At 38.0% G+C, this 20,602-nt stretch overlaps 1 protein-coding gene across 1 annotated transcript in view; it reads right to left on the bottom strand.

Moving 5' to 3' along the window:
- The window catches only part of NUP205 (nucleoporin 205), a 42,321-nt gene extending 32,606 nt beyond the window's left edge, over positions 1–9,715 (bottom strand). The window contains exons 1-9 of the mRNA XM_058804897.1: positions 9,578–9,715; positions 8,375–8,546; positions 7,311–7,455; positions 6,342–6,501; positions 4,944–5,172; positions 4,625–4,789; positions 3,717–3,892; positions 1,698–1,814; positions 385–522 (exon numbers count right to left, since the gene is read on the bottom strand). Coding sequence (XP_058660880.1) covers positions 385–522; positions 1,698–1,814; positions 3,717–3,892; positions 4,625–4,789; positions 4,944–5,172; positions 6,342–6,501; positions 7,311–7,455; positions 8,375–8,546; positions 9,578–9,676 — 1,401 coding nt within the window. The 5' untranslated portion in view covers positions 9,677–9,715. The remainder of the gene's footprint in view (positions 1–384; positions 523–1,697; positions 1,815–3,716; positions 3,893–4,624; positions 4,790–4,943; positions 5,173–6,341; positions 6,502–7,310; positions 7,456–8,374; positions 8,547–9,577) is intronic.
- Positions 9,716–20,602: the final 10,887 nt, after the last annotated feature.

Genomic DNA, 20,602 nt, shown 5'->3' with positions numbered 1-20,602 from the left:
TTAATAAAGTTTTGGTTTTTTTATTGTTAAGGAATCTAACTTCTCAGTTAAATGAAAAAGGCATGCAGAAGTCATCACACAAAAAACACAAGAGAACTATCAGAATCCATTCAGCAACTGTAAAAAATCAAACCTAAACAACATTTTCAAAGAGGTTTGTTAGTACTCTTTCTTGCTAAGTTTATTGACAACCGTGAATGGCTGGCAGAAGCAACAACCACCATGCCATGCAGAGCAGGACACATGCAATTCAGTCACTGAAAAAAGGTAAGGTCTTCTTAGAGGTTATCTGTAATAAGGATACCAAAAAAAAATTTGTTGCTTGAGGGTTTTTGTTAATTTGGTTTTAAGTTACTAGTAAGTACTCAAGAAAATGGAGATAACCTGGCGCTGAGGGGGTCGCTGGTGAGCTACTCCAAGGTAGGAGCCCATGATGGTGGAGGTCTGCAGGGGCTCTGATGGACACCAGTACTCATGGGCAAGCTCCAGATTAAAGGGGTCCTTCCTGTACAACTCAGCAATCTGTCAGAAAAAGGAAGATGCAAGAAAAGTAACAACTCCAGGAAGAAAAAAACAATTACTTCAAAAATAAGCACTGCTTCTAGATTAGCTATAAAAATCTGAGAGGCAAAGCATCACAGGGCTGGTGTTCCAGTTCTTAAAACTTTCTGAAAATCACAGCTTCTAAATAAGAGAACTGGAACTAGTGACAGCCAGCAAAATTCAAAATGCACATATCAGTGAAAATTTAATAATTTTGTATTTTACTATTATGGATTAAATCATTGCTAAAAAAAACCAGTGTCATTTCTCCTTAAACAACCATATGCTTACCTTTATACATTAATTTTACAAGTTAGGTAGTATCATAATTAGAAACCTTATCTGCTATCTCAACATACAAATTTCTCAGAGCAAATTTTTATTTCTTCATTTAAGTTTCCTATAGCTATATGAGATGCTTAAGAAAGCATTTCACTACAAATTTTCCTGCTGATGTCCTATAACCTGAAGGAAATCTTTGGAAAAGACTAGTAATACAAGCTTTTAAATTATCAGAAAATATAAAACACCTCAGAGTTCAGTACACGAATCTATTTTTCAACATAGATTTTTCTGAATGTGCAGTAAAGCAACCCTAATAGCTAATATTTAAACAAATATAAGTATTTTCATTTCCATTTTATTTTATTCCGATTTTCTTTATTTTATTAAAAATATGACAAAATCATTCTTTAAAATGTATGCTTATGGTCAAAACTCTACTGAAATAAGGGAATTTGTAATTCCATCAGTCTTGATGGAGTCACCTTACTGAGCAAATATAAAACAGTCTTCCCAAACTTTCATTACAAATATATCAACACATAAGAATTATTTAAACATTTCAATTATTTATCAGAGTAATTGTCAACAGTGGGGTAAAACCTCTAAAACCTTCAAATGTAAGAAACAATGCAGTATTTGCTTACTAAAAAATAATAAAAACCATGACATTAACATCAGAAACCAAGGCAGCAAATTAACTCCTTTATATGAAAAATTATAGAAAAGTATCTGTACTTAAGGAAAGAAAATTTCATCTCAAAAGGGAAAGATCCAGCACCATATGGCATCATTCAGGTACAAGTTTCAGATGACAAGTGAAAGTCACAATCATTATTTGTCACAGTAATTTACAAGAAAATAAGGCTTACTAGAAGCATTAAATGCTCCAGATCTCTCCGAAGGGAAATAGGTGGATCATTACCCATCTGAATACTCATGTGGATCATGCGAGCATCTTCGTCAGCACGGTTCCTCAGCTGTTTCACCTGCAGGATTTATGAAGTGGAAAAGGAAACAGTGGTCTATATTTAGCTAAGAATGAAATAAACAGAAATAATGGAATTGTCTACATGGCCTATTAAACTAAGAAAGCAAACGTACTTGCACGAACATGACAAGAATATTCAATTTTCTATTTTTTCAATCCTCTCTCCCTCCCAAGAGCTTGCATGCAAAGTTTATTGATTGACTATAACTTACTGCCAAAGCCCTTAGAACATAGCAAAAGCCCTCAACTTGTATCACAGGAGTTTTTTCCTAACTGACTGCATCAGATACTTTGGTTTGGCTCCAAAAGGTGGATCCTTTTCCTCTTTCTAATTTAAAAGCTAGACAGCTTAGTTTCAAAGGATGCTAGACCATTACTCACAAGGAGTGAAAAGAAACATGTAATGTAAATGCAAACATGAATGCAAAATATTGATTCATGTATATAGATCTGTTGATTGCACCTTTCTTAACCATTAAAGACTACTCCTACTTGCAGCTACTTTACAACTTGAAAAGGTCAGAACTGATGCAACTTTGGAGTTACTCCGTCTCAGCCAGAAGCATTATCACATGTCAATAAATACCACAGGAAAAACAAGAGAGAATAGCAAGAAGAATGGCAAGCAATTTTTTTTTAAAGTAACCATTTAGTCAGCATCCTAAACTTCTTTGTGTTGAAAATGCTAATTATTACACAAAAACCAGCTGACATTTAATTTTAAATTCAAAAAGCTTTTGACATGAGACTCCAACAGAGGCTTATAGAAAGCAAACTGACATGAGATTAAAAGTTTTGTTAAATATTAAGGAGACATTGAAGAACAAGAAACAGAAGTAAGCAACCAATTCAATACATAAATAAAACATTTTGACAGTCAATAGAGTCTAGTTCATGGTCTATAACATATCTCAATATGCAAAATTGAATGAGCAGCAAAATAATGTGTCTCATTAGGGAAAAATAGTTTAAAATAATAGTAATAGGAAAACATTACTCAAAACTAGAAATAACTTTGGAAAGGGTCAAAGCAAACTAGCTAAATTGGTATACTAACTGAACAAGAAAAAATGTTGATAAGTTAAATAATGAATTATTTGATAATTAATTATCAAGATCAGAATAAATATAATGGAGGCAACCAAAAGATTTACCCAAATCATCACTGTCAAGCAACATAAATGCAAAAACTATGCAGAAGAATTAATTAAAATGCTGACTTAGAGATTTAAGTAAAACTGAACAAAGGTTACACAGACACACAAAGCAAAACAAAGATCCTGCAAAACAGACACTTCTTTTTACCTAAAATTTGAGATTCAGTAGAAATAACTAAGGACATAAGCCAACCACTGCTGTCAACAGTTAAGACAAAAAGTTGCCTTGTAAGGCTATACTCAATTGCCTACTAACAATTCCCTGTGAAACAGCTAGTACTGACTTACATCAAACTAGAATGCATGTCAATGGTCAGATTTTGTCTTATATTCCGCATTACAAAATCCTGTTTGTAATGAACATCTCTCTTTGTCCTCAGGCATTAGCTTCAACTAACTGAAAATCTGAGCCAAAGCAGGAAAAAACCAAAAAAACCAAACCCAAACTGAAATGGAATTTCAGCATCCATTTAAATTTTAATCATGTAAAACAAACACTACTACCACCATAAAAGCTTGTGTTGCAAATCTCACCATACTGAAGTGTTTTAAAAACCACATTCTATTTCAGTGTGGAACACAAACCCCAAACATTATGGCTTCTATAAAGCAAACAGGTTTTCTGGAGCTGGACCTCAAGCTGAGCATCACATCTGAATCTCTGTGCTACCTTGTACAAATAACAGAAACCTAGAAGAGATGCCCACACTTCTCAGTAAGTGCTACTCACCCAAACAACTTACTTTCATTGGCATGAGTGCAAGGAAGTCCGTGACAAGGTTATGGATTTTGCGAATGTAAAATTCCTCCTGGTAGAAATTTTCGGACGCCACAACAGATTCAGTGAGGAACAGGAAAACATAATCAGCAATCGCTAGCTCTGCCATTGCCTCGTCTGCCTCAGTGAATTCTGCTAGAGCTGGGCAACAAAATTCACAAGAGGGGAAGAAGTAAGTAACAATCTGTTACCAAACAAATATATTTCAAGATACATAGACATGCAAATTTCCATGCTTCTATCAGCTCTGTTTTTGCTACTATACAGGAGAACTAGACTGAAAAAAAGATAAATTAATGGCAGATGATGACCTCTATTCTGTTTTAATAAATGTTACAGTGCGTATCCATTTACCCCAAAAAAACTAAGGCAGTCAACCAAGAACCACAAACCTACTTTATTTAAACATTAATGATATTGTTTACATTTTCTTTTTTAGATATTTTGGAGTAGACTCAATTTTGACATAGTAGAAAGCTAGATGATTTGTGAGGTTCGGAAAGGAAAAAATAAAATTATGAATAGATTCATCATCTCAAGATACTGAGGTCTAACATCTACAGATGTAAAAAAAACACAATCAAGAATCCATTCTGGATTTAAGCAGATTCAAATGATACTAAAACTGAAAATTAAATGCTTGAATTTTCTAGTACGTTAAAATCTCTTTCACTTCAATGAGGCACTATTAATCTCTAGTAAGTAATTACTTCTACATCTGTGTACATTTCAGAGCAATTCATTTCACTACCACCAAATCCACATATAAAAAGTTTTAAGGAAGTAAATGACAACACTTCAGAAAGGTAATGGATCCTTTGACTTACACCACTTGCAGTCTCTGAATACTAATGTGCAGCAACTGAACTTTACCTGTCACATCAGAGAATTGGGATATTCCTCGCAATGTCAGTGCCCAGGCTAATCTGACAGTGGCTTGCAGGCCGGGTAATTTCCAGGGCTGGCACTCCTGAAGCCGAGTGTGGATCGTTGCTATGTACTGTCTTTCTGCTAGCAGAGGGAGCCGGTGCATCAAGTCTTCAACAACAAAAACAAAACCAATACTCAGTAAACAAATGGGAAAAAACACATGCAAAATCCTGCCAATTTGTTACTCATCAATAACAAAACTGCTCAAACAACAATTTATCCATCTGCACAATGTAACCTCTGGGAAAGCTGCCAGCATTACCTTCACGATCCTCTGCCCCTTGTTCCAGAAAGCTGACATCAAAGCAGTAAAGGAGAGCCATAAGAAGAGACAAGTTCACTCCATCCAAGGAGCCATCAGCTTCCACTGTTACCTTCTCCAGGTAACTTATGAGGAGTAGAGTGTCATCCTTACTCAGGGGTGACTGACAGGTCCAGACAAAGAGACTTTCAGCCAAGGACTGTCGGCACTCTTTAATGAGATCAGAAACCTTTACAAGACAAACAAACAAACAATAAAAACCAACCCGGTTAATGTATCTATTCTGGTAACATGTTCAATTTCTCCTTCTCAGTCAATCACAATGACTGGCTTAAACAAAAAGTCACTCTGAACACAGCAGCTACAGAAAATGCTGGGTTTATTTGCTAAACAAAAAAGGACCCTTCTGCTTGTTAATTGTATTTATATTTACATGTATTTAATGAAAGGTGTAAGTAGATATCTGGGAATATGACTACACACAAACCAGTAACCCTGCCGAGGCCAAGAGACATCAATCTAAATAGAATTTACATAGCTGTAAATGGATCACACAGAAGGCACACTCCCGGTCTCTAATTACACAAGTGCACTAGCAGTTACCCCAGTTACAGTCAACCTTCCCTTTGCCCCAAAAAAAAAATCTTCAGGTGAAACTAAGGTAAATTAATGTAATTTAAGATAAATGAGAAAGACACTCTTTTCACAGTTTCTAGATTCATAGTAAAAGTGTAAAGCTAGTTCTTTATCCAATGGAAAGTAAATTGATTTATTATTACACAGAATGATTTTAAAGCAGATCACCCATTAGAAATGAGATCAAAAATTAAAACAATAATATTTAAAATCTTCCTGCCAGTAAAATTATGCTGCAGTTAGTGACAATGTCAATTAAGCCCAAGAACTACAAAGATGACACTGTATTTAAGCAATTTTCACTTGACTATTAGAAATGCTTTCATTCATATTAACACAATTGGGCTATTAAGAGAATTATTCACCTGACTCAACTTGGTTTCCATCTGTTTTAATAACTTGTGAATTAGTTCACTTTTCTTATGTCAATATTGCAGATAATGGTAGTGCTGATAATTTAAAATTCAGACTTCAGAATTTAGAAAAGAAGAAATTTACACACAATGTAAATATTAGGCTTAGATTTTTACTGTTACAATTCTTCACTAAAAATAAGACATGTCCTAGCATCTGGGAGCAACAGCAAAATAGAAATGCAGGAAGCAATGTGAATCCCACACTGATATTACACAAGCTGTGGAGCAATACATGTAATCTCAGACAGCAGCAGACTTTGTGCAAAGGCAAAGGACTTCTTGCAGTCTAACTCTGTCCTAATGTGTTGAGTAACACAGAAGAATATCCATGCTCAGTGAATTTTACCTCTTTGCGATGTTTCTCACTGCCCAATCCTCGCTCTCTCTGGAGTTTATCAAATTCATTGTTCAAATCAATGTTAGACACAAGTGTGAGGATCTTCTGAGTCAAACCCTGCTCCATTAGGTCATCTGTAAAGCGTGTTGTCATGGAAATTAACTCTTGACTGTAATGGAAAGAATAGAAATTTAACAATTAATCATAGTTTTCCAGTCACAAACATGTCTAAAATACTGAATCCCATAAAATGTATTTGATGACAAAAAACATACAAATAAATTACATCCAGAGAGTAAATAAAGACGCATCACTAATCAGTAAGTAGTGCCCTCAAAATATTATGCTGAAGGGATACAGAGTCTTTAGGCAGGGATCAGCTAGTTGAGATTTCTATTAAAAGGAAAAAAGTATTATATATAAAAGATGAACATAACTCACAGGCTTTCTTATTAGTAAATACAATTTTCCAGATACTGCACTCACAATTTATATTTACACTAGAATACATTTTTTCATCTTTCTCTAGCCAACTTGGAAGCAGTGTGCACTGCTTTCTTTTTCAAGGCAAAAGTATAATAGCATATAATGTTCACCAGTAGACAGTACATTCCTTTTAAGGAAATCCAGGATCAAAATTCCCTTTTACAGTACACAGAAAGTCAGAACACAGCAATGTCCTCAAATACTGAGCAATGACCAATAGTTAGAGCAACAATGACTGGGACAATGTCTGAAATAAAATACTGCCAAAAGCTGAGGTAGCATGAAAGAACTGCAAGTAAAATAGATATTCCTATAATCCAACAAAAATATGAGCAAAAAAAAGATTATACTTTAGAAACAAACATGAAAGCAGCTGCACCATGTTACGAGAAAAAAAGCAAATCTGAGACTATACATATTCCCTTCAGTCTAATTAGTTCTAAAAGCACTCAAAACCAAGAGTTTTGATCAGCTTCTTGCCCTGATACACACCTGAGTTCCAGTGTCCACGTCTTGCCTTGGCGTGACTGGATGAGGGTTCGCAGTGAATTGGCAATGCACCTTTTCCCATCCCAGTACAACAGAACTGCCACTAGACCTCTGGTCAGGCCAGGAAAGTGAGGCTGCTGGTGTTCTCCTAGCGAATGAAATGCACAGAAATAGACAGAGAGCTAAACACACATGCCTTGATAACAGCTCTGTATCTTTGTATTTCTAATTGAAATATAAATATCGTATTCAAAGTAACTGTGGTTACTCACTACCACTTTGATCTGTTTCAGACACTTTAAAGAAATCACAGATATTTTGGGTGCTATTGGTAAAATTATTACTCAACTACTAAAACATACAAAAAAATTTTTTAAATGCTAGTCCAAATGGTATTTGCCACTGATACGTACCCATCTTAATAATCAATTTGAGATGATTATCATAGAAATATATTTTATTCAAAATGAAATTTTCTATCTGAAACTACATTGAAAATTCAAGTTCAAAATAGAAAGTGAGCCTGACTTGAAGATGGCTTTCCAAAGGTGACAAATTTGCAATCTACCTCTTTAACAAATTTTTCAAGTTAATGAAGAGTAGCTAGTAATAACTAACAATTTTAACTTAATAATTCTAAAATCAATCTTCTACACAAAGAATGTGTCACTCTCCAGAATACTTCTCTTACTAATCAGTTATTAGATTAGAGAATCACACAGCAATATATAACTAATACATAATTTGAAGAATCAGTGTCTATTACACTGCTTTATGGAAAAATTCTCAATCATGTTTTAATTATGTTTAAATTCAATGATACAGAAAGTAAATCATAAAACCTCCTCAGAATATATCCCCCTTTGCTGGGGGCTATATTAGCTGAGCATACAAACATTAGGGTTTGCCACCATATGACATTATAGTGAGTATTTCTTTTTAAGAACATTCTGTGATAGGAAGTTAAGGCCTTCACTGTATCATCCCTTCACTTTAAATGTACACTTCAATAAGAAAGCCCTATTTAATCTGTATTTCTCCAGATCTTGAATTTTTTCCCTTCTCACCAGCTAGAAGGAGCTCAACAGCTGCCAGCTCTCCAATATCAAAGAGGTCACTGAGGATAAAGGCTTCTCTGATGAGCTGCTCTGGCAAAAGCCTAGTTCCCTGCTGACCCTGGATAGCAACTCCTTCTGTGCTTGCTTTCTGAATTTTCTCATGCTGCTGAACATTTTTTGGCTGCAAGAGAAACAAGCATCAGAAGTTATTCAAAATGGCAAGATCAAATACTGAATAAAGCTTTACTCATTAACACTTCCTCACAAATACGGTTCTGTCAGGTTAAGTTGTCATCATAAAAACAAAGGCAGTGTTTTTAAACAGAGACAGTAAAGGCATCCTAAAAATGCTTCATGCTTGGACAGCAGTGGTCTCTTTGTGGGAACATAAAAAACTAATCTTATACAATCAGTGCTGACATTTAGTTTACTCAAAATATTAGTGGTTGAAAATAAACTTTGATAAAATTCTCAACAGGAATTTATATCAATTCAGTGAAAGACATCTGGGTTGTTGATCAGAACTGTTGTGTTACTCCCAACTGTTCTTTACATCATTCTTTTTCCATTAAACTGAGATGCTAAAATATACTGGTGAAACTCTATAGCTGACTGTTAAATTTTCTGACCTTTCAATTTAAAAAAGCCATCTCCTATTGGAGAAATTGCACCTCTGAAAGACGATATATTTCTAGCTACTACCCTACAATCCACCAGCCAAGAAACAGGGAGTTTTTTCACATTATCTGGCATTCTGAACAAGACACATTCTGTATTTTTTAAGTTCATGTGTTCACCTATTTTTTGTTTGTCAATTTGATTGAAATATGAGCAAAACCAGACAAAATACTTTGTGCTTTAGTTCAGATACACAAGAGTAACAAAAAAAGTTAATACATGACTGATGGATCATCAAATACTTTTAGTATTCCTTTCAAAACAGCACTCAAATAATGAGAGAAAAAAAATCATCATAGATAAAATTATCCTGTAGATGACACAATACAATATGTATGTATTTCTTTTCCCACTTAATACTATTAGTATTCTTACAGCAGAACAGGACTGATATAAAACATCTGTGTTATGTACTACAAAAATGTCACATGAAAAGGATGGCCAGGGTCTAAAATGGCAGGTAAGACAACAATATAAGACAGAGGAAATCATCAACTCTCCAGCTCATTCCAGAAGAGAGCATCAGTCCAGTACCGGATTTCTGAAGAGAGAAATGAAGTCAGATTTGTGCTTCTTTAAAACTTGATCAAGACGATGAACAGCTTCAGGTTGCCTTTTCCAAATGGCATTCATTACAGTCTGCCATATGTCCTTATATGGACCCCACAGGCTTGCAGCTAAAAGAACAGATAAAACAATGTATTTAAAATAGAGAGGAAGAAAACAAAATATTTCTCTATTCCTTTCAATAAGTAGACCCTTTTTTAGTTTACTGTTACTCTTGGCATGTCAGTATATTCTTACACCCATCAAGAAATACATATTTTCCTTTCCTAGGGCACAAAACAAAAAACAAAAAAAAAAAAAAACAACAGTGGTCCGATATAAAACTTAATTGCATCCAAAGAAGTAAAGAACCAAAAAAGATTATGTATATACCTAAATTCTGGTGCTGAAAGTCATCTTACAAGAATACTTACAATACAGGTATTAGGTTGGAAAAGACCTTTAAGGTCATTGAGTTTAAGCATTTATCTGGCACTGCCAAGTGCACCACTAAACCATGTCCCCAAGTGCCACATCTACATGTCTTTTAAATCCCTTCAGAACTATGACTCTACCACTTCTACAGAACACTCCAGAAAAGGACTCCCTTCACTATCAGCCAAAAAACTCATCAAATCAAAATATACAATACTCTTGAATTACAGCAGATGGCTAAAGAAAAATTGTTTCAACCATTTGCAAAGGTTACTACTTAAGTGAGTAAGCTGGGCAAACCAAAAGCAGGTTAAGCAAAAGCAAGCTATTTAAATCACCCTTATTGTTCCTACATTGTCAGAGATGAACCGGTGTGTACTGAGCCAGTCATCTGGAAGGGGTGCAAAATCCTGCCTCACTAATCAGAGAAAAACATTCTCTGTTGAGAGAGCACAAACTCTTTGATTACTCAAACTAAAATTGATATCCCTCCCAACAATCAAAATGCCAATCTCCTAAGCTTCAAAGTACCTCTAGAATGTCAGATCAAAGACTGCCATACTTAAATGGTGAAGTCTACACACTTAAATGGTGAAGCCATTCATGCTGAGTAGCTACACATGAATTTACAAATGACTGAGACAACAATTTAGCAGTGCCAGTATGGCTGTGTCAGGCCAACCTGTAAAAAAGATATAAATTTGCCTTTTCTGAGCATCAGTGTTTTAACTCCTACAATGTTACCCCTGCCTAGAAATAGCTACTACTGCATGCATAATTTCACACATAGCTGTAACTGGTTGTCCCACACAACTTCAGAGTTCAGATTTATTTCCACTTGAAATTGTCTTTAACTACATTACCAAGTCCAATAAACACCAGCAGCCAACCACAGTGCCTGCCAAAAGCTGTTCAATTACTTCCCTGGCCCATTTGTTTACTCTTGTCCCTACCACATCATTGCTTTGCATCAGCCCAAACACATGTACTCTAGGGAATTAGAACAAACTAAGGGTCTAATTTCTCAAAGCAAAATCTAATCCAAAAAGGAGTTGATTTTCAACAGGATCACATCTTCAACCCAGTTTGCACTGAAATGGCACAAAGATGAATTATTGCAGAAAAAGGAACAGGCACCAGGAATAGGAAGAGGTGGGACTTCAGCAACCATGCTGACTTTTTCCCACTTAAGCTGTTCTATTATTACTAATTTTAGAAAGGCTGACTGTCCCATCAGGGACAGCAAGAAAAGACAGGCTGAGTTGCTACTCTTGGCAACAGTGGCAGTTGATGCTTATATGCCTGAACATTTTGCCAAGTGATAGACCCAAACATGATATGCCTGTTCCCACAAACAATATACTATAACCTAAGGCAAAATCTTTACTAGTTCTAGTACCACATCTGCTTTAAATTTTTCTCAAAATTCCTGTAAAAAACTCCTTATTCCTCTAGGGTTTTTTTAATTATAAGGCTATAGACTCTCTTGCTGTGTAACTCATCAAATAGTCTCATTTGAACTACTCCAATTTTCACTTCAACAAAGCCATAGTTTTTTATGAAGAGTCTTTGCTTTATTACTGCTTTTCTGTAAGGCTACAGGGATGCAATCCATTCAGTGAGATCAAAAATCTTCTCAGTAAAATCTGCCTACCACAAGAATGGAGGTTTTAATTCTATTAGCTAGAACTAATAATGACTATTAACTGTCACTATTGACATTCAAAACCTTATTTACAGACCTTTTGGCCTATATGGCAGTTATAACTTTTTCAGAGGGTCTCCATTCTCCTTCTGTTAACCTAATGAAGCTCAACAAGAGTAAATGCAACATCTTGCACCCAACACAGAACCACTCCTAGCTGAGAACCAAGGGAGCTTCTGGAGAGCAGCCTTACAGACAAACACCCAAGTGTCCTGGCAGACAGGAGGCTGAATACCAGTCAGCAGCACAGGCTCATAACAAGACTCCAGGCTCTATTAACAGCTGTAGCCAGCAAATGCAAGTAAGTGATTATTTAGACATCTCAGAGTCCTTAACTCCCACACTGTGTCTAATTTTGGGCTCGTCAGAGCTAGACACTGAAATAGCGAGCCAGAGAACAGAATGAATGAGAGGCTGAAAAAAGTGACCTGGTTCAGTCTTACAAACAGAAGGCTAAAGAGGGACAGGGGCTTTGTTTTCTCTAACTACTGAATGGCACTACATGCAGAAAGCAGGGTAAGATTCTGGATATATTTCCCTTTTGCCTCTTACACCACACAGCACTAGGAGATGAGCGTAATACCGAAGTGATGCCTAACCACATGCACACGGAGCTACACAGTCCCCGGTAAGCAAGGAGGCCTTGGCTGCCGGACGTGACTCCCCAATAGGTCCAGCCAGGCATGGCGGCAGCTCTGACCGCGGAGCTCCGTCCCCGTGCAGCTCTGCGCGGCCCGAGCCCAGGCACCGCCGCACGGGCGGCCGCACTCCAGCGCCTGCCCGCACACCGCGCCCACACTGGCCGGGCGCCCCGCAGCCCTTCCCCGCTGCCCGCCGGGCCTCGCCTCGCCGCTTCGCCACGCCCGGCCTGCCCAGCGCGGCCGCCCCGGTTCCGCGGGCTCGGAGGAGAGGCGCAGGACCGCCGGCGGCCGCGGAGCGGGATGGCCGCGGGGAGAGGCGGAGGAGAAGCCGCAGCCCCACGCTCAGATTGTTCTTACCCGAATTTACCGCCAACGGAGCCGCCATCTTGGGCAGAGGGAGGCGCGTCCGGCGCCGGCGCCCGAGGAAGGCCCGGGCGTGCCTGGGCCCGGCTCGCTGCCGCGGCACCGCGCGGCTGGGCCCGGCAGGGGCAGCGGCTCCGGCGCGGCGGGGCAGCCCCGCGCCCGGGCTGCTGGGAGCTGTAGTCAATGCAGGTTCAGCGTGCCAGCCCGCTTCGTGTTCGCTGCGGGCGGCTGCGGGAAGGGAGAGCGCCGGGCTCCTGCACTCCCGCCCTCCTCCTCTAATGTAAATAACACAGCGACTCCGTGCCGTTCCGTTCTTCTTTCCCTTTTCCTTTCCGTGCCACGCTCAAGTGAGTCTTTCCTTCCAAGCCCTGCCCTATAAGCCCTTTTCACTGAATATGGCTAAATACCTGTCTTCAGACACTGCACTGGGAGATACATTCACTAGAATATTTAAATTTATTTTTTAATTGAAAAAAAATATCATCAGGATGATTCCAGCTTGTCTGGTTTCTGATTGAAGTCTTTAAATAATAGATACAATGAATAATTTTTGCATATGAATGAGGCTTTACAATCTTGTATAGGGGAGGATTAAAAAAAACCCCATCCACCCCCCCCCCAAAAAAAAAAAAAAACCCACAAAAACCCCACCAGATCTGATAGGAGTTATCCTGTGAAGAAAGCTGCATTTAAACTCAACGTATGTGCAAGAAAGAAAATGAAAAAGTACCAGGCACAAAGAAAATAAAAAACATGTTTATACACTTATTCATCTGGAGCTGAGGAACAAATATCAGTATCTTAGAAGCAGTCTGTGTCTGAAGTCAATTTACCATTCTCTGCCCCAGTAGTAATCAGCATTCTTACAGAAATTCCCTCCTGTATTACCTTTAGGATAAAAAATTCCACTAAAAGTACTCATTTATAGTTCCAATTGTTTCCCCTCTTGAACTTTATTAAACCACTATTCCATGTTTGCAAAACTATGTCCAATGAACTAGACCCATGGGAAATGGGCAAAATAACTATCTTTGCTTCTGTAGATCTCCCCTGTAATGGGATGGCAGAGGGGTAGCAGAGAGAGAGCAGAGCTCCTGGGGTGAGACTGAATTGGCAAGGCAGCTGCAAGAAAAAGGAGACAGAAAACAGACAAACTGTTTCACTTAGTTAGAAGAGGAGAGAGAAATGAATATTTTAGAAAAGAGGTGAATTCTCAGAGTTCAGTAGATGAATGTGTTCTCAATAATTTGGCCTAATTTGTTGATTTAGTCAAAGATCCCATATTTCTTTGAGATTTACCTTACCCTGGTCATAGCCATGAACAGAACAGACGTATAATGATGAGAATGACAGTGAATTATTCATTTAATTCCAAGAAATAAGTGAAGTTATTCCCCAAGCAGCTGAACTAAAGCAGCCTTGGTACCTGGGTGGGGCATTCCTGTATCCTCTCCCGTGCATCCATCCCTGTGAAGCCATAGTCCTGCAGGTATCAGACAAACTTGGAGATGCCTGTGCTGATCACCTGGCCACAGCAAATGTAGTGGATAGCTTGAGGTTTTGCTTCAGTCTTTCCTTCCACAGCGATTCTAATTTTGATCTTTTTCCTTTATACATTCCCTGATTTGCACTAAGTTTATGAGCCCTCTAGCCTTTGATCAGATTAAGTTGGAATTGACTCAAAAATTGCAATAGGTTCAAAAGTTACTGAAAAATTTGGCTTACAGTGTGATTTCCTAAGCTATGTTTCCTTAGGAAACATGAAGTTTTAAAGTAGAGAGAGAAATAAATAATTGATTAAAAAAAAAAAAGCCTTTCCCAGGTATTAAGAGCTGTCATATTTCTTTTGGCATTCAGGTACAGCCAGATTGCACCCACTTTTTTTGAACTCTGTTGAAGGAAAAAATCCTTTCTAACCACTGCAGATTTAGTATTTTAAATTTCCAAATAATTCTTTCCTCTCCTTGCCAATTGACCTAGGGTCACATAGCAACAAGAAAAAAAAGCCTGAAATAGTGGATAGCAAGGGGTAGGTCATTGGGCAGCTGAACTGCAGAAGAAAAAATACCACATTTGGCTCCAGCTGCACAGCATTTATTATATTCTTTCTCTGTCAGCAATGTGATATTTTAATGCAAAATAGTTGTGACCGTTCAGCTCCTAGTATGGATGAAGTAAGAGAGGCATCTAGCTGCACCATACCATACATTCTGCACATATTTTTATTCGCATAACTGCATCCATCCATCCATGCTTTAATGAGTAGGAAAGTCCATGAATAGTAATTCTTGCTTATCCTTGCTTTATTTGCTGTCCTTTAATTTAGGTTCCCATTGTTTACCCAGGATCACTGGCTGGTTTGGTAGTCTATTTTTGACAAGTCACTATAGGGAAAGAATACCTCACTCCTCTCCCTAACAATAGCTCTCAGCAAGTTCTGCAACGCAGATGGGTTCAAGAAGGGACACCAATGTCTTTCATCCTTAATTAGTAGACAGAAATCTGTGAAGTATCAAAGGTAGGCTGACACTAAATACCTGGGATGGATATTAATTCCCCTGGATTCCAGGGAAAGGAGGTTCCAAATTGCGAATTCTGGGGTAGCGAATTCTGCTTGTGTGGTGAGAGACCTACATTAACTTCTATAGGTGGAAATAACTCTTAGTAATAATTCAAATGAGCTGCACAGTGGGAACCTACTCTTTGTAACCTGTAGGTGGTTTGTGATGTGCTACAGGTGTAACATTCTTAATTTTGATAGTACTGTATTTGGTGGTTCATAGTCAAATCATACATCAAGATACCAAGATAACAATGATGATGATAGAATTTACTCTCTTTACATATTATTATTACAAGGAAGAATAATTATTAGCCAAAAAAAGAGTATTGTTCAAATGCCTAAGAGGCCCCACTTCATTTCAAACCTTTAATCTTTAGTGTCATTATGATCACATCTTTCACATCTCCATCACATGATGGAAAAAAATGAAAAAATTCTTTTCAGCATTGCAGCTGAAACTGAAAAAGTTGCCTTGTAGAACTGCATCTACATAAATAGACCAGTCCTTGCATTGTGAAATATGCCTCTTTCCCAAAAAGCCAGAAACATTTCTGGCTACTGGTTAGTCTAATAAGACTTCCTGGAGCTCTTGTTTTGACTGACACTAACTCTGTGCATCTCAGCTTACTGTTCTGTAAAAATGGGTATAGCATCTCACAGCAGGCCTGGAATGCTGATTGAATGGATCTTCAGCCTGGCCCCATCATCTGAATAGAGGAAAAATAATGTATTTTTGTTTTATGTTAGTTGGCAGAGTAAAAAATCCTGAATTGTCTTATGTGCTGGCTAAATTTCCTAGAAACTTCTTAGTTACAATCCTGTCTTTGCTGCAAAAAGCATGCTTTGTACATGGAGATAGTTTGCTTGGCATCAAATCTTAGAAAAAGGTCTGAGATCTTTGCCTTCAGCATTTCTCAACAAAATAATTTTGGTATTTCTCTGTCTTCTATCCTAGATATTTCTAGTGTCACCATCAGGTATCTAAGCTCATCAAAGAAACTGTGTGAGGTTGTTGCTAGCTCGTGTAAGTGGTTTATCTAGCCAAAAGCAACAATGAGCTAAAATTCTCAAAGTTACATGAACACCTTCCTTGGGGTCAGGGAGCAGGGGGAGACAAACAGCAAGTGCTGCCCTCCCTGTGTAGGTGAGGACAATTAGTGACTATAGGATCTGACCAGAAATGAATGCCTTGATAAGCAATATCCTGCTTGTCAGTGGGGTCTGTATGAGCCTTGTTCAGGCTTCAGAGGTAGAGTGAAAATACTGTTCTTGGCTCTGTCATGTATTGTGAGTTATTTTTTTTCCTAATTCCTGCTTTGGGGCCCTTAAAGCTATCTGTTTGGTTTCTGCTTCTTCTCTATTCTGGAATGAAGAATAGTCTTTCTGTAATAATTTCCCCATTCAGCTACTGAGGGCAATGAGGCAGTTATTAGCCCAGAAGGTGATCTGATTAGTGTAATGATGTAGCTGCCAGTAATTGACAACAAGAGGTGCAGAAACCTACAGCCAAGGAAATGCTGGAAAAACAAAGCATAAGCAAAGTGAAGATATTTGATATAGTAAACAGAAGTCTTGGAACATCAACTGCCTTATTGATATACCTTCTGTTCAGGGATGTACATATCAAATTTAAGGATGGCTGATGTTTTTGGAAGTTGTTCGTTTTGCAAATTCAGGCTTTATCCTGTAATTGACTCTGAGCACTTTCTAAAGCGTGTTGTAAATATTCTGCAGCTGATTTACTTATTTCATTATTTTGGGTTCCCATCCAAGAACGGGTGGGTTGGAATAAGTGCAAAGCTATGAGAGTATAATAAGTTCACTTGGGCAACACTGAAGATGTGTTAAACTGCACAAAAATCTCTGTGCTATTAATGTAAAGCAGAGGGTTTCTGTAACTAGATATAATGCAAGAAATGGGAGAGGGAGTCAATTTAAACTAAATTGATATAAATCATTACTTTGTACTTATAAACGGAGTGAAATTGATATAGGAACCAATGAGCCTCAGGAAAAGGCTACCTTGCAATCTCTACTGCAATGTAAAATTGCTTCACAAATTATGCTACCATTTTGTTAATTATTTTCCCAGGACTGTCCATTTCTTTGGAGTTCTCTGGGCAGAAGACAAGAAGCATCCTGTACCCAAAAGATGTATGCAAAATATAGTTTGTGCACTTCTGACAATTTGTTACTGAAATACTTTCCCTGTCTTGATGGTCTGAGATAACTTATTGGAAAAAAACCCAGTGTAAATAGATAGTGTAAGAAAGGATTTGCTTTCTGTTCTGGTCCATTTTTTTGTTTCATGTAAGTTTGCTGAGAATCAGGAAGAATTATGTTCAGGAGCAAGAATTTAAATAACATGGACTGAACAAATTCAATTTCTGGAACAAGAAATTGTATTAATCGATTCTGATGTCAAAATATTTCAGTGGAAGTCACATGTCTGTTAAAGTCTTCTGCTGTATTTGCATCACTCAGCTGCATTCCTGGGCATCTGCCTAGTAACAATGTAATTTTGTTTTTCTTATGCATCACTCTGAGTCCTCTTTAATGAGCAGTTTGTCCGCAGAAACAAGTAGTTATGGTGAGGTCCAGCCCAGGAGAAGCTTGAGGTACTGACTCATTCTGAAACACTGTGGGAAAGGTTTGCTTGCAGGTATATTTAGACTATAACTACACAAGGACACTAAGCTATGAGAAACCCCTAAAAATTAGGTGGCCATAGTTTTAATGAGGATTTGATTATGCCTTTTGGGAGTCTTAGTTTGACACTGTTTCATATTAGCTGATGATAAATGTGTTTCAAAGTATGTTTTCCCAGGACTTCTCAGAAAGTCTAGTGTCAGTTTTGAGGTGAGATCTGAAGAGCATTATAGGGAAGATTGATTCCTCCCTTTCACTGGAGGGGTTCAGATTACTTGTTCAGGTTGTGAGAGGCTTGCTAAATTCTTCCCTTCCAGCTTAATATGCAACTGCTACTTCCCACAAATGTTGGAGGGGTCTTTGGCATTCTATGCTCTCAGTCTCTTGTTAGTGACACTTAACTTTGTGAAAACAATTAAACCTCCACCAGATATGCAACTGGAACCTGCCAGGGAATGGGGCAGAGAAAATCCCACCATTCAAAAGGCTAATCTGACCACCAGCTGAAGAATATTTCTCTTGTGATTTGTCTCAGTGATCCAATCTTTTTGACAAACACGTCAGCATGTGTTTGACTCAAATATTAATTCACTTTATTTTCACAAAAAAACCCCCAAACTTCTGTGTTAACTACTTTGGAGACTTCTTGAATGCCGGAGCCATATGTGAAAGTGAACTACCAGCTCTGTCAACGTGACCAGCTGTAACTTTTTTCCTTTACAGATATTCCAAACCTAGGCAATCTGTATTCAGAGTGGATTTTTTTTTTCTGATCTGAGCAAGAACAAAAGCATGTTTTCATTTTCATTGATCACAGCCATTCTTTCAATACTTTCTGGTTTGTTTACCTACTCAGATAAATCAGTGAATCATATAGCCCTAGTGCTCTCAATAAACTGATTTCTTGTTTGAAAGTTGTGGCTTTTCTCTCTATTCATGGCTCCATGAAATAATGATCCAGCTCCAAGAACTTTCACACATAACACAAGACAAGGAGCTAGCTTTCTGTGGAGCTAGTATTCCCTCTAGAGTTAACAGCCTACTTCATTTCTAGGAATCCCTGTCTCTAAGAAACTTACCTCCTCTTTAAATACTGTGCAATCACAAACTTGGACAGCCTTAAGGGATAGCTATTGTCTGCTGGTATTTAAAATCAAGGGGAAGAATACAATGCAGTACAGTAAGTGCACACTCAGCTCTAGTATCACCCAGGGCAGCGTGTGTTGTTCTCACCATGCTTCTCTGCCCATATCCTACATGTTCTCATCCAATCATGGCTTACATAGCTTAGTAAGAAGTTCTTCAATTTAAGCATGGCTGCCATGCCTAGAACCAATTGACACAAGGACTGCTGTGGTAGGACAGGAGTAATCACTTCTTTGGTAACATTTTGTCACATGCTGTGACATGACGAAACTGCTGAAGCTCAGCCTTTTCTCAACAGGGCACACCTTTCAGATAATTGTGCTGTCAGTCTGCTCCATGGCAGTTGTCAGCCCTCTGCAGACTGAGACGTCGACCTCCTGTAAGGAGGATATACCCGTGCTCTAAACTTTAAAACTCTATATAAGATAAAGATGAGCCATGAAAAACTAATTTGACTCTATTCATCATCTTATTCCACAGTTATCTGAGAGGAAAAGTATCAATTAAAGGTGAATGCTGTATCAGTGCTAAGTTTTCTTAAGGAAGTACGCTGCTCAGAATATTAGACAAGCACCTTTTACAGCTTTGATGGTTCAGTCATGTCAACAATTACAAAGCAATGCCCAATAAAACTCGACTAGGCCACCTGGTCCTTCCTTTTACAGGAGTACAACAGAACCATTACTCTTTCAGCAGTTTGCATGCTTTGAGATCTGAGTGCTTTTCTGTGCATCAAAGTAGACATACCTCAAAAAATAGATACCTGACTTTTTAAACTATTTTTTTAAAATATCCATAGTGGCATTTTCACTTAAATTATTAAATTTAAATAATCTTGGATTTTAATGAGATCTTGAAGATGAAAAATTAACTCCCTTGTCTTGACTAAGAGCTCAGCTGAGATAAATCACTGTTTACCTGTCCTGAGGTGAGAATGTATGACTTCACTCCAGTAGGAAAGGTCTGAGAGTGCTCCCTCTGATTTATGTGTCTTTGAAGTAGGCCTGAGATGAGTCAAAGTATATACTGCTCAGAAGAATGAGGAAAGGTATATATTACACAGAGGGAAGGAAGTCCAATGTCTAGGTTCCTATCTGCAGAGGAGTGAAGAAGCAAGCAACCAGAACTCACTTCTCTCTTGTCCCTGACTTTGGCCAAGTCTTTTTATACAAATGGGAAGCAGCTGGCTACCCACCTAATCTTAATGCTTGTAATATTGTACATAATGTTTTCCACAGGGTAGGTCTAACATTCAACACAGAATTCCTGTGTGGAAACTTGCAGAATGGAACTGTGTTTCAGAGATGTCTTCATTGACCTCAGGAGAAGTTGCAAATGCTCAGTTGTTTTGGAAATCAGGATTCTTTCATGGGATCCCATGCAAATATAAACACCTAAAAGTTTCAGATTCTGTGGCTTTTAGACATTACATTGGTTTGTGTACTAGTCAGGAGAAATACTGCTAGGCATGGACTAAAGCCACACAAAACACTGAGCATATCCTACCTTCT

Source organism: Ammospiza caudacuta, chromosome 5 (assembly GCF_027887145.1).
Source record: "Ammospiza caudacuta isolate bAmmCau1 chromosome 5, bAmmCau1.pri, whole genome shotgun sequence".
In the NCBI taxonomy this organism is placed as follows: Eukaryota; Metazoa; Chordata; class Aves; order Passeriformes; family Passerellidae; genus Ammospiza; species Ammospiza caudacuta.
Note: the sequence above shows the minus strand (reverse complement) of the source record. Positions and strands in the feature narration are given on the sequence as shown.